Raw genomic sequence first — 12,500 nt, forward strand, 5'->3', positions numbered from 1 at the left:
CAATATGAAATGGCCGCTGATGCGTTTACGGTGTTTCTGTGTGAGGATTTAGCTTGAAAAAGAATATAATTCGTCTTCATTTTGCAATACCTTTGTCTTATTTCTTCTTCTCTTAGACTAAAGTTGAACTAGTATAGTTCCACTATACTTAGTTCAACTATAGTAACGTTTAATTTAAAATGTCTGGTTCTAAAGGAGGTACAGCAGAGGGTTGAGTCTGAGAGATCAAGCTCTTCTATTCTGCTCTTTCCATACGGGGGTTCTCCTGGCAGGGCTCTGGTCCGCTGTGTGTGTGTCTCTCTCTCTCTCTCTCTCTCTCTCTCTCTCTCTCTCTCTCTTCTCTCTCCCCCCCTCTCTCTCTCTCCCTCTCTCTCTCTCTTTCTCTCTCTCCCCCCCCCCTCTCTCTCTCTCTCTCTCTCTCACTCTCTTTCACTCCCTCAATGTCTGTCTTTCTGTGTCTCTCTTGTTCTCCCCATCTTCCGCACTGTCTCTCTCTCCCTTATCCCACGCCACTGTCTCTCTCTCTCTCTCTCTCTTTCAACCTTTGTCACTCAACGTCTCTCATCCCCATGTTGTTCGACTCCTCCCCTTCTTTCTCATTGTCTCTCTCTCTTTCATCCCAAGTGCCTCTCTCCTCTCTCTCTCTCTCTCTCTCTGCCTCTATCCCTCTCTCTATCTCATGGCTGCAGGTGAATGGGAAATATCAGCACTGTGCAGCCCTGGTTGTGTTTGTCGTAACTCTGGGGGGGGGGGGCAGTCTCATGTTAGTCAGCAAACTGCTGAGGTGGTTTAACATTTCGGTTGCATTGTAGGTGTTGGGGGTTGGAAGGGGTGGGGGGGTAGACGTGCAATATGAAATGGCTGCTGTTGTGTTTACGGTGTTTCTGTGTGAGGATTTAGCTTGAAAAAAATATGATTCCACTTCATTTTGCAATACCTTTGTCTTATTTCTTCTTCTCTTAGACAAGCCTAGATTGCATGAAAATAGCCTTGGGATTGTGCATTTCACGACTCAGTTAGGGCATCTTTCATTATAAATGTAGACCTCCCATCTCTGTCTGTTATTACCTACTAGCTATCTTACTACTCCTTCACCAGACGCAAGTCCGTCCTTGACGCAAATAGCAAAACCCTGTTTGAACTCTGTCTCCCCCTGCAGGCCGTTCCTGGTACTGCCCCCGCTGATGGAATGGATCAGGGTCGCGGTCGCCCACACGGCCCACAGACGGAGCTTCTCGGTGGACAGCGATGACGTCCGGCAGGCGGCCAGACTGCTGCTGCCCGGGGTGGACTGTGAACCACGTCAGCTGAAGTAAGGGGATGAATATCTCCTCCCGCAAGGAGTTATTATAATACCCATTTAACAGCCCACAGTGTGTCCGTAGCTAGGCAGTTTTATAAAATAAATATATTCTTTGGATTTTTAGATATCTGAGCTTTATTTTATGACCTTAAGTTATAAAGCCTAAGTCATAGAAAAGTTATTTTAAAAGTGTCTGGCTGATTTCTTTTTACCAACCTTCACAAACTATTCTGCAGTAGCATCCTGAATCCAAAGTAAACTTTGCAGCCTCGACCCTCGCTTCGTCGCTAAAACTCCAGACCGACGAGTCAATAAGCAGACCTGACCTCCCCCGACCTCAAATAAACTAATAGCAGCACCGAAGTGACCTTGACCTTGAAAAATGAAGATTAAAGAACGCCTGACGCTCTTCTTACAAACAGAGAATAAGCTTTGAAAAGCTGGATAGCTGAGGAGGATTTCATTCACCCCCCCTCCCTCCAGACTCAATCCTCATAGCGCTCATCATGTGATCAAAGTAATGGATCCTCTGATGTCCCCCCCCCCCCCCGGTCCTACTGTCAGTTGAAAATTAAAAAATTCAGCGAAGGTTCTGAAAGATCATCCCCTTGCGAACCTCGGTGGCGAAGAACGTTTACTAAACATCTTAGAGGTGACATATCATACCACCAGGTGTGAGTGTGATTAGCGTCACAAGCCGTTTTGAAAATCCCCCTCTTCTGACATCACAAGTGGGCGTGTCCACCTAGATGTGTGACGGATAGATGAGCAACGTTTGCTACAGTGCACTGGGTAGGCTGGTGGACTGATCTATCCAGCGGACTTCTAGGTGGACACGCCCACTAGTGATGTCAGAAGAGGCCGATTTTCAAAACGGCTTGTAGCAATAATCACACTCACACCTGGGGGTCTAATGTGTCCGCTTTAAACGGAGCTGGTGGCAGCGGAGCCAGTACCAGGGCCTCTCGTCTAACAGCCTCCTAATCTCATCCGTCCATCTGCTGCGTCTCCAGGGCCGACGACTGCTTCTGCGCCAGCAGGAAGCTGGACGCGGCGTCCACCGAGGCCAAGTTCCTGCAGGACCTGGGCTTCAGGATGCTGAACTGCGGCCGCACCGACCTGGTGAAGCAGGCGGTCAACCTGCTGGGCCCCGACGGCATCAACAGCATGAGCGAGCAGGTAGGAGTGGGCGCACACTCAAACACACATGCACACAGACGGACGCACGCACACGCAGGAACGCAGGCATGTGCGCACGTGCATGCATGCACACTCACAAAAACACCTCGCTGACACACATGCACGTGCACGCACGAAAGCGAACACATAACACACACACCCAGCTCGTCATTCCTCCACAAACAAGTATAGAAAGAAACACACCCACAGACACACAGCTATGCCTAAAGACACACATCCAGCAACAAAATGACAGCCTGTAGACACACACATGCACACACTCACACAGACACAGAAACATGGATTTGCATACAAACACGCAGACACACTCCCACACACACAAAAACGGATACACATAGATAAACAAACACAAATACACACACTCACACAAACACAGAGACATGGATTTCCACACAAAAACGTATACACGTAGATAAACAAACACGCATATACACATTGACAAATTCAGGCACACACACACGCATACCGACACACACACACACACACACACACATGCACACACACACACACACACACACAGACACACACATTGGCAAAGTGCACACCCACACAGGCAAAGTGGCGAACAGTTTGCATCCATGGAATAAGTGTGCTGCCTATTGCCTATTACCTAGCAACGCAATCACTCACACACACACACCCACAAACACACACACACACACACACACACAGGAATACACAGGCACGCATGCACATGCACACACAAATACACACACACACTCGCCAGGCACAGTGTGTTCCGAGGACATACTGCAACCAATCAAGGCTCTGTGATTTAATGCATTTGAGTGTGTGTACCTCATTATTGTCAATACACAAGTGGGCGTAGCAACAATTTGTGTCCAGTTATTAAAGAGTGGGAAAAATGAAAAAGTTAAGGTACTGACACAATTACACTCATGCCTTTAGCTGTATTTAGTCGATAAACCAGAATACCGTCCAATGTCTTAACTTCATATCACTCTGCAAGTGTTGGCTGATCTTTGAGTATCTCTGTGGTTCTTAAGTCACAACCCATGAAGACATTTTGCTGCAATGTCGACTATTTTGTCATTTAGTAAAAAAGACTTATTTCTCCATATTTCTCATCTTCAAGGAAACATGTACACGCACACACACCCCCATACACACACACACATACACACACACACACTATACATATGGACGTCACGATGTGAAGCACAGACATCAGTGCCCGTTGAATCCAAATTCAACGGGCACTGAGGATGCTGAGGTAAACAACGTCCTAAGCCTCAAGGACATATGTACACGTACACACACACATACACACACACACACACACACACACACACACACACACACACACACACGCACACACACACACTATACATACGGGCGTCACCGTGTGAAGCCCAAACATCACTGCCCCTTGAGGCCACATTAGGAGGGTGCTGAGATGGGCTCCAACGCGTTGGGGGGGTTCCGGCTCAGCGGAGGTCGAGTGGGAGGTGGGACCCGCGTGTCGCAGAGTCGAAAGCCGCCAAATTGGCGTCCCCGCAGCGGGGGGGGGAGGCCAGGAGACAAGAGTGAGAAGACGGGAGGAAATTGTATCTCACGCTTTAATCCAAAGAGACGTTCCGTGACCATAGAGACCGATTAGTGACGAGCAGGTAGGAGCGGGAGTGAGGAGCCGGCTTGCTCGAGGGGACGACGGGCTGAGCGCTTTGGGAGGGGTTCGAAAGCTCAAATACTTCTTCGGCAAAGATCATCAATCAGACGTACCGATCCATTCGAACGCCAGCACGAATAAACACCTTGCAGAAATCTGCAGTGACAAAGGTTTTTTTGGATGTCAAAACGCCCTTCCCACTTCATCACGAGTGTTTCCATGGTGATGGTCGTTGTTGGGTTCTGAGGACCTCAGGAACGGCCGCGTTGCTAGGGTGATGGACGTAGCGCACTCAGGCTGCACCGCGGTGACGAGGCTTCTGGCCCAAATACAACAATACTGTGAGGAGTTGATGGGCTTCTCTCTTTAAATGAGATGAATACCCTTAGCTGCGACTCAGGCGTGTTCTCGGCGTCTGCGTGTTATCTCTGGAAGAACTGGCAATGGAGGGATAGGATACTTTCACTCAGCCGCCCACACATCCCGATGAAAGCAGTTTGGTTTCTGGATTAAAACACGGTAAACGGTCCCAGGGAACACATACAGCATCACGGAAGTGATAGCAGAAAACACGCCGGCGTCCGTCTCCAGAGTCTGAATCATTGCGGCTTTTAACGGCGTTTAACTGTGATCAGTCGCCCAGATCCTCTCCGCTGACCTTTCCGTTTACTGCTTCCTAATTGCGGCGAAAGTTGGGAAAAAATCTAACGAATGGCCGCATTGGGATATTTGTCTCTAAGAGGGCTTTTGGTGTGTTATGAGCAGGTCGTAAACGTGGATCACCCTCCGATGCTCTACGGAGTGGTCAACACTTTAGTGTTTCATAAAGACATATGAAGCCAGGGACCACTTAGCTGTTTTTATTGAATTCAGAAGGAGGTTGTCATGACATTTTTCTGTGTCTTGGGTCCCTTTGTTCATATATCTCTATCCAGTAGTTTTCCTCCGACGAGGCGTGCCGCAGGTGGATTCGCTAGTGATGTAGTTACCCCAATTTTCGAATGAAATCTGAGATTGAAATTTACAACATTCTGCGGTTTACTTGTAATACACTTTTGATGAAGAATCGTCTGCCTAGTGACTAATTGTACAGCTGTTCTCTGAGTATCTATCTATCTCTGTGTTCCTGCTGAACGTTGGGGGAGACATGATCCTGTTCTGCATGTGGTTGTTGCTAAAGGGCATTTTCCTCCGCGTCGTCGGGACGAGACTTCTGGGAAGCTCTGGTACTCTCTCCAGTCTTTCTGCAGCGAGGGCGCGCGCGTGTGTGTGTGTGCGTGCGTGCGTGAGACCTTCTGTTTACTGATGTTGTCGGGTTGCGAAGTAAGATGTGGCGTGAGAATGGGTTCCAATCCCTCCCCTGACGTCGCAGCGTTAAAGAGCTGCTAATGAGGTGTGAGTATTAATTATAGCGGGAAGATAACTGCAGCAGTGTTGTGCTAGCGTTGCTTTAGCATTGCTGCGCGGTTTCACTTTCATTATAATCCGCCATCGTTTAAATTAGGCCCCAATGCAGGCTTACCTTACAGCTACCGGGTCGCGTAAATGTGCACTCTCTATATTTGTAAACCGTGCTTCGGAAATAGCTGTGTTTTTTGTTATAAGTGGATTCAGAACCCAACTAAAAGGAATATGTGGCTTTTAAAATGTGTATTTTTCTATCTACCTGTTGATCTGTATCTTTATATCTCCCATCCCTATATATATACCTGTCCTTATCTTTCTATCTTGTTATATCCGTCCTTCCGTCTATCTATCTATATTTCTGTTTATCTATCTGTGTCTATATCCATCTTTCTATTAATCATTAGTTTCCGGATCTGGTGTGCCGCTCTGACTTCTACTCGTAGCGCGGCTGACCTAAATCCAGACTCCTCTTCGTCTCTCTGATCTGTCTCCATCACCATCGCCGTCTCTATTTAAAGGACTGACCCCCCCCCCCCCCCCCCCCCCCCCCCTCCCCCTTCTCCCCCGCCCCCCAGGGGATGACCCCCCTGATGTACGCGTGCGTGCGCGGTGACGAGGCCATGGTCCAGATGCTGCTGGACGCCGGAGCCGACATCAACAGCGAGGTCAGTGTCGCTAGGCAACCGCGTCACCACGACGACGGCACAGTGTTACAATGCGGCTAGCCCCGTTAGCTCTTGGTGGTCCGAGGTCCACTCGCCAGGGTTTAATTCTGACCAACAGTTTCATTCTGTCTCGTAATTGTAATTCTGACATAATAAAACATCACGAATTATAATCATATAATTATAATCTTTCTATCTAAATTATATTAAAAAAAAATTGTATTACATGAGTTATCAGCATAGGCCTAGATCACCGCCACAGAGAAAAGATCAATCTAAATCGTCATTGTGTTTATGTGTTGTCTTGTTGTTTTAAGTTGTTTGGTGATGCTGGTGAAACTGTTAACTGTCATTTTCTTTGTGCTGCTGCTCTCCTTCTGCCTCTCTTCGTGATTTCCTTTGCTTAAACTCCTCGGTTTGTTGCATTCATTTTCGTATACTTCAACATCTACTGACATCATGTTGCTTATATTGCTCCTGGTTTTCATTCACCCACATCGCGTTGATGATATGTTAACCAACCGCCCGGCCACACACACACACACACACCATCGCTTCAGCGTCAGTTTCTTAAACATTGTCTTGTTTACCTCATTCCTTTGCGTTTTATTCTTATATGTTCATGATGTGATGAGTGTGAGGTTAAAGCCGGCTTCTCTCTGTGTGTTTGAGTGTAACAGTGCTGTTTGTCTTAGCTTAGCATCGATACCTTAAGCCTGCAGTAATATCTAGGTGTGCTAGATATTATATTTCAATTTATATATTTTCGGTTGAGCTCCCGGATAAAAAGCAGTTATATTTAATGACTAGGACATAATTAATAATTGAGAGGGGAACCAGTACTACTAAATGAGCCTGAAACCACTATTATTCCCATTACTAAGATGTGGTGTGCTTTCATTTTATGATGACTTTACTTATGGCTATTCTGTTGTCATAGGCCTAATTATTTATGCATTATAACTTCTCCCACTGCACTGAGAGTCAGTGCAGAGTGTGAGGGTGATGACAGTGAGTGGTATCAGTTCACTACTGTCTGTTCTCAGCTCCTCATCTGATTCTCGCCGTTTTGTCCCATTTGTGATCTGCCGATATGTTTGCGCGCGCACTCACACACACACACACACACACACACACACACACACACACACACACACGTTTGATTTTCTTACGTTGAGGTACGACGGGCTCGTGTCCAGGAGGGATCACACGAGGGGTCTTGCCTTTCCGATCGCTGGGTAGTAGCATAACGTAGCGTAGCGTAACGAGCTCTCAGCTACGAAACGGAGCGACGCGAGCGAAGACGCGACCGTCCGACCCAAAACAAACCTTCCTTTCCTCTCTCTTCTTCTTTTGCACCTAAACGTCCCTGCTCCCCTTTTCCATAACGCTTCTACCTGCTCCTCAAACAGCTAAACGCTAACGGCTAAACGCTAACGGCTAACGCATCTCTCCCATGTCTCCCTCCCTCGATCTGACCTCTGACCTATGACCCCCCCCCCCAGGTGCCCAGCTCAGTAAACAAGCACCCCTCAGTTTACCCCGACACGCGCCAGGGGACGCCCCTCACGTTCGCCGTGTTGCACGGACACGTCCCTGTCGTGCAGGTAGTGACCTTTATCACCTGTAACCTCTGACCTTTGACCTCCGTTCACCTAACACCGCCCTCCTCCCACACCCCCCCACCACTCTAGCCACTTCCCTGGACCCCGATAACAACGATGATGATGATGATGGTGATGATGATGATGATGATGATGATGATGATGATGATGATGTTGACATTACAGTCTAAAGCATTGGTTCTCAAACTCTTTATACTGTGTACCAACTCAGAAAATATTTGTCTCCCCAAGTACCGCCATCATGACCGACGTTATAAAATAAAACCAAATACAGTAGTGTAGGCCTGTGGCCCTATTCAGCTATGAACGGTCCACGCAGGAGACACATTTATTGCTAAAAATAATATTATTTATTGTTAGCTGTTGTGAGCTGTACAAAGTGGTAGCACTAGAACAGACACAGACACACATACTGCGGGTGTGAAGATGATCTCATGGTTAATGCATTCCCATTTGTTCTAGTATTTGGACATTGTCTTTAATCCAAAAAAAAAAAAATATATATATATACACCTCTGTGTACCACTAGATATCGCATCATAGTTTGAGAACCACTTTTCTAAAGTGTGTGATAGAGGTACAGTGGGGGGAATGCGTTGCGGCGGCTAGGCTATCGACTTCCAGCCGAAAGGTTCTTTGTTCGATCCCTGATGTACGCTGCCTAACCACGGGATCACCCGTGAACAAATGCCCTCGCCCCTATCACAGCACCTGTTGCCTAGTTACCTGCATCTAAATTCACTCCTTCTCGCTTTTCGATTAAAGCCTCCTCTAAATAAAACCAAAAAGTAAACAGCACAAGATCACCATTTTGTGCTCGGAGCTAATCTGTTCAGTAATTATCTCCAATAAATGGTTTCGAAATGATGAGTTTGGAAAGAGTTAGAGGTTAGCTCCGCCTTATTGGGTCACGAAGCAAAACTTGGTTTTGAATTATGCATAGTGCCAAGACGCGTTCCCTTCTGTCGGCTGCATCCCCCTTGAATCCTGCCTCTAAATTCCCAGAGAAGCAATTTAGAAAACCAAAGCCACCTTTGATTCGTTAGCGACGGCAGATGTTCTTGTTTTTTGGGGGGTAAATAAATTACACATCTTGCTGAAAGCCAAAATATGATCGTCTATGATCTGGCTGCTGATTAGCCTGACGTCAGCTGAGCCGCGGCAGGCTGTGATTGCAGTAAAACAGGGCGTCTATAGGAGGAGGAGGAGAGGAAACACTGCCTCGTACGCCGACTCTGTAAACGATAGCGTAGCGACGGTGGCGTCCATAACCAACAGCCCTGACACGTTAACACACAGCCCTCACTTCCACTGTGCAGCGACCGTAAACCAACACAAACTCAGTCAGTGGCGATAAGCAAACCACTTAATCCGGGCGCTAAAGCCCGGGCTGAGTTAGGGTGTCGCGTCGAGGCCTGATAGCATGAACACGCATTCTGCTGATGCTCGATTCTAACAAGGTGTATCTCTGTCTGCATTCCAACTCCCCCCCCCTCTTCACCTATGAACCCCCACCCCCCCGTCATGTCCACTTCCTTCCCCTCCCCCCCCCCCCCCCTGCTGACACAACAGCTGCTGCTGGACAACAAGGCCAGCGTTGAGGGGGCACTGCAGGAGGGGGCGGAAAACTACACCGAGACGCCGCTACAGCTAGCCGCCGCCGCAGGTACCAGAGTGTGTGTGTGTGTGTGTGTGCGTGTGTGTGTATGTTGGAGGGAGAGGCAGAGAGAGACACACAAAGAGAGAGAGACAAAGAGAGAGAGACAAAGAGAGAGAGAGAAAGAGAGAGAACTTGAGCGAGAGACAGAAGGTTAGAGAGAGAGACAGAGACACAAATAGAGAGAGAGAAAGAGAATCGGAGAGAGAGACAGAGACAGACAGAGAGAGAGAGCAACGGAGAGCGAGCGAGAGAGATTCAGACGGTCTGAATATCAAACTCAGTCCACAGTACACAATGGGTAAAATGTCCTGTATGTGTGTGTGTGTGTGTGTGTGTGTGTGTGTGTGTGTGTGTGTATTATACTAATACACTGGATGTTGCGATTATAAATGAAGACAGCAGCCTCCACATTGGAAGCGGGCTCTGCCTACGTTTGCCCGCCGTTTGGGAGAAGGTCTTAAAGTACCAACCGCTCGCTCAGTCATGCAGCTGGGATATGAATGTAAGCTGCTTGGGTTTCATTCTGTCGTCTCTGTCAGGTCTACCGACCGGCGGCAAGCGGACGGTAGAAAGCAGGAGTCTCAGAGAGGAGGGCTTAACCGCTGGCTCGGCTCGGCTCTGTGTCTGCAGTTCTTGGCAGTCGTATCAGGAGGGGGCGCAGCTTTCTATACTCTGAACCACGGCGGAACACTTTATCCTACAGAGCTCGGCATCTGTTTAAGTTCTCGTCTGATGTAAACAGAAATAAAAGTAGGAAATGTGTCGTGAGGGGCTGGAGGATGTTTAATTCAGCGCGTTTGGCCGTGGGCGTGCAACAAGAGACAAACATTTCACTCAAGTGTCTATTCCTTGCATATCGCTGTGCTCATATTGATGCAGAAAATGATTTTTAGATATAAATATAATGCATATACAAGCAATACCAAAAGGTTTCTCCCAGACCTCCCCATCTACATCAGTATCCTCATCCTCCCCTCTGGAAGGGAACGATACAGCTCAGATGATCAGTAAATTCATCCAAATGATCATCTCAGCGGTCAAGTGTTCCCGAACACAAACTCTGTTTATTCACCGCTGAGGTAGCTATGCCATGTACCTCGAGCAGGCCTCGACCCCGACCAGTCCGAGACAGCTGCGTTGCCGTGGCAACGGTTAATGGGTTAGAACAAACGGCCACTGGTAATAGTGGAGCATTAGCAGCCCGCTTATTATCGGGCTTATCTCCCAACTTTCACCGTCGATAGTGGTGAGAGAGGAGACTTCTAATGGAGCCTGGATCAGTGAATCGCGTTCCCTTCAAGGATTTTCAATGCAGCACGACTTGAAACTTTCAAGGACAAGCAAAGAGATAGGAAGGGATGTCAAATGAATGAACAGAACGTTAATGTGTTTTAATGTCAAATACTAATGTTTGGCAGTGCAACAGGTGGGGACAAAAGGTTTGTTATTGAGTTAGAGTTGCAAGCAGCATGGAGATATTTCCCTTTGAAGATTAGGACGACAATAAAAAGCTTCAGTGTCCTCACAAGTCCTCAATACGGTCCTTTTCAGCTCAATTCATTTGAGAGCTCCTTCAGTACGAAATGAAAAGCTGCTCTTTGTGGCTTTTGGGGAAAGGGGGCGAGGATCAGGTATGAGTTCACCTCGGTCGTGACACATTATTCAGATTGCCCTCATATGAACACGTTGACGTTCGCAGCAAACATGAAAGTAAACTGGAGATCATGAGTCATGTCCTCAGAAATCATCCTGTGTCTCAACAGTTTACAAAGCACACAATGCAATTCTATCAATCACATAACTTTGATGCAAGCAGAACCCTAGTGAAGCCCTTTTAGACAGCAGGCTCCCGGTCTGACAACAAACTAACATAGATAGGAAGTCAAATTGTGTTTGATTCAATCCTATAGAAACAAAGCTTTGTGTTCCAACCCACTCAAATGACACAAACTTCAACAGCGGACGCAGCAGAGTCCATTCCACACATGGCGTGGCTATGAATTGGCCATAAGTAGCAATAAGGGCTATTCATGTTGCGTGACGCCTGTAACCCATTCTGGGTCAGGCTCTCCATCTCGCCAGAGGTTACGCGATATTCATAAAATTCACAAATTCATAAATTTAATAGCAGACGCTTTCATCCAAAGTGACTTACAATAAATACGTTTGTCAGAAGAAAGGAACAATATATCGCTGTCAGTACAGAAAGGATGTTCACAGAACCAAGTGCCACGCACTAACAATCGCTAGGTTAGCCCATTCCACGTATCCAACAGAAATAGCTAGGATAAGATGCCACACAAAGTACGATTTTTAATTCAAGGACATACAGCATACAATAAGTGCATAGGAGGGGGTGTGGTTGGTGGCTTTGCAGTGTAGGTGAACTCCGAACAGGTGAGTCTCGAGTCTCTAGTGGAAGCTGGTGAGCGACCCTGTGGTCCTGACATCGGTAGGGCGCTTGATCCACCACCGCGGTACCAGAACAGACGAGTCGTGACTTCGAGGATCGACCATTTTAATGCGAAATTTATAGGAATAAGACAGTTTACAGAATTAACTGTTTTGTGTAATGCACAGCATAATCCAATTACAATGACCCCACAAAAAAGCAGCTTAAATAATTTGCAAATGAGCTAGATATTAGTTTCGAGATATATTTATTTCCAAACACATTTATTTCCAGACATTTCTGAATACAGTCGAATAAAATACACAATAAATCGTCCAACCCAATACGAGAAAATGAAACATTAAACTTGTATGGAAGCAAACAGTCAAAACATCGCCAGCAGCAGCTCCAATTGTAGGACAATTTCTTGAATTTCCAGTAATGAGGCTTGGAACAAGGCAACTAAAAAATAGACATGTATGAATAAAATGCAACAGCTTTGGCAGTATATTCAAACATAAAAGTAAAACTACTAAGTAAATAAGTTGATACAGACTGAACAATTATAATGCTATCATATAATTATATTTGGTTGAAACATGTTATGAGTAGTAATAG

The 12,500-nt window shown here is 46.8% G+C and overlaps 1 protein-coding gene across 1 annotated transcript in view; it reads left to right on the plus strand.

The window, feature by feature from the left end:
* LOC307074693 (ankyrin repeat and BTB/POZ domain-containing protein 3-A-like) overlaps positions 1–12,500 on the plus strand; it is a 30,747-nt gene that overhangs the window by 2,877 nt on the left and 15,370 nt on the right. The window contains 5 exon segments of the mRNA XM_079734961.1: positions 1,044–1,312; positions 2,317–2,482; positions 6,116–6,205; positions 7,711–7,812; positions 9,403–9,496. Of these exon segments, the coding sequence (XP_079591087.1) occupies positions 1,044–1,312; positions 2,317–2,482; positions 6,116–6,205; positions 7,711–7,812; positions 9,403–9,496 (721 nt within the window).

The sequence above is a fragment of the Pollachius pollachius genome, assembly GCF_949987615.1.
Source record: "Pollachius pollachius genome assembly, chromosome: 4".
In the NCBI taxonomy this organism is placed as follows: Eukaryota; Metazoa; Chordata; class Actinopteri; order Gadiformes; family Gadidae; genus Pollachius; species Pollachius pollachius.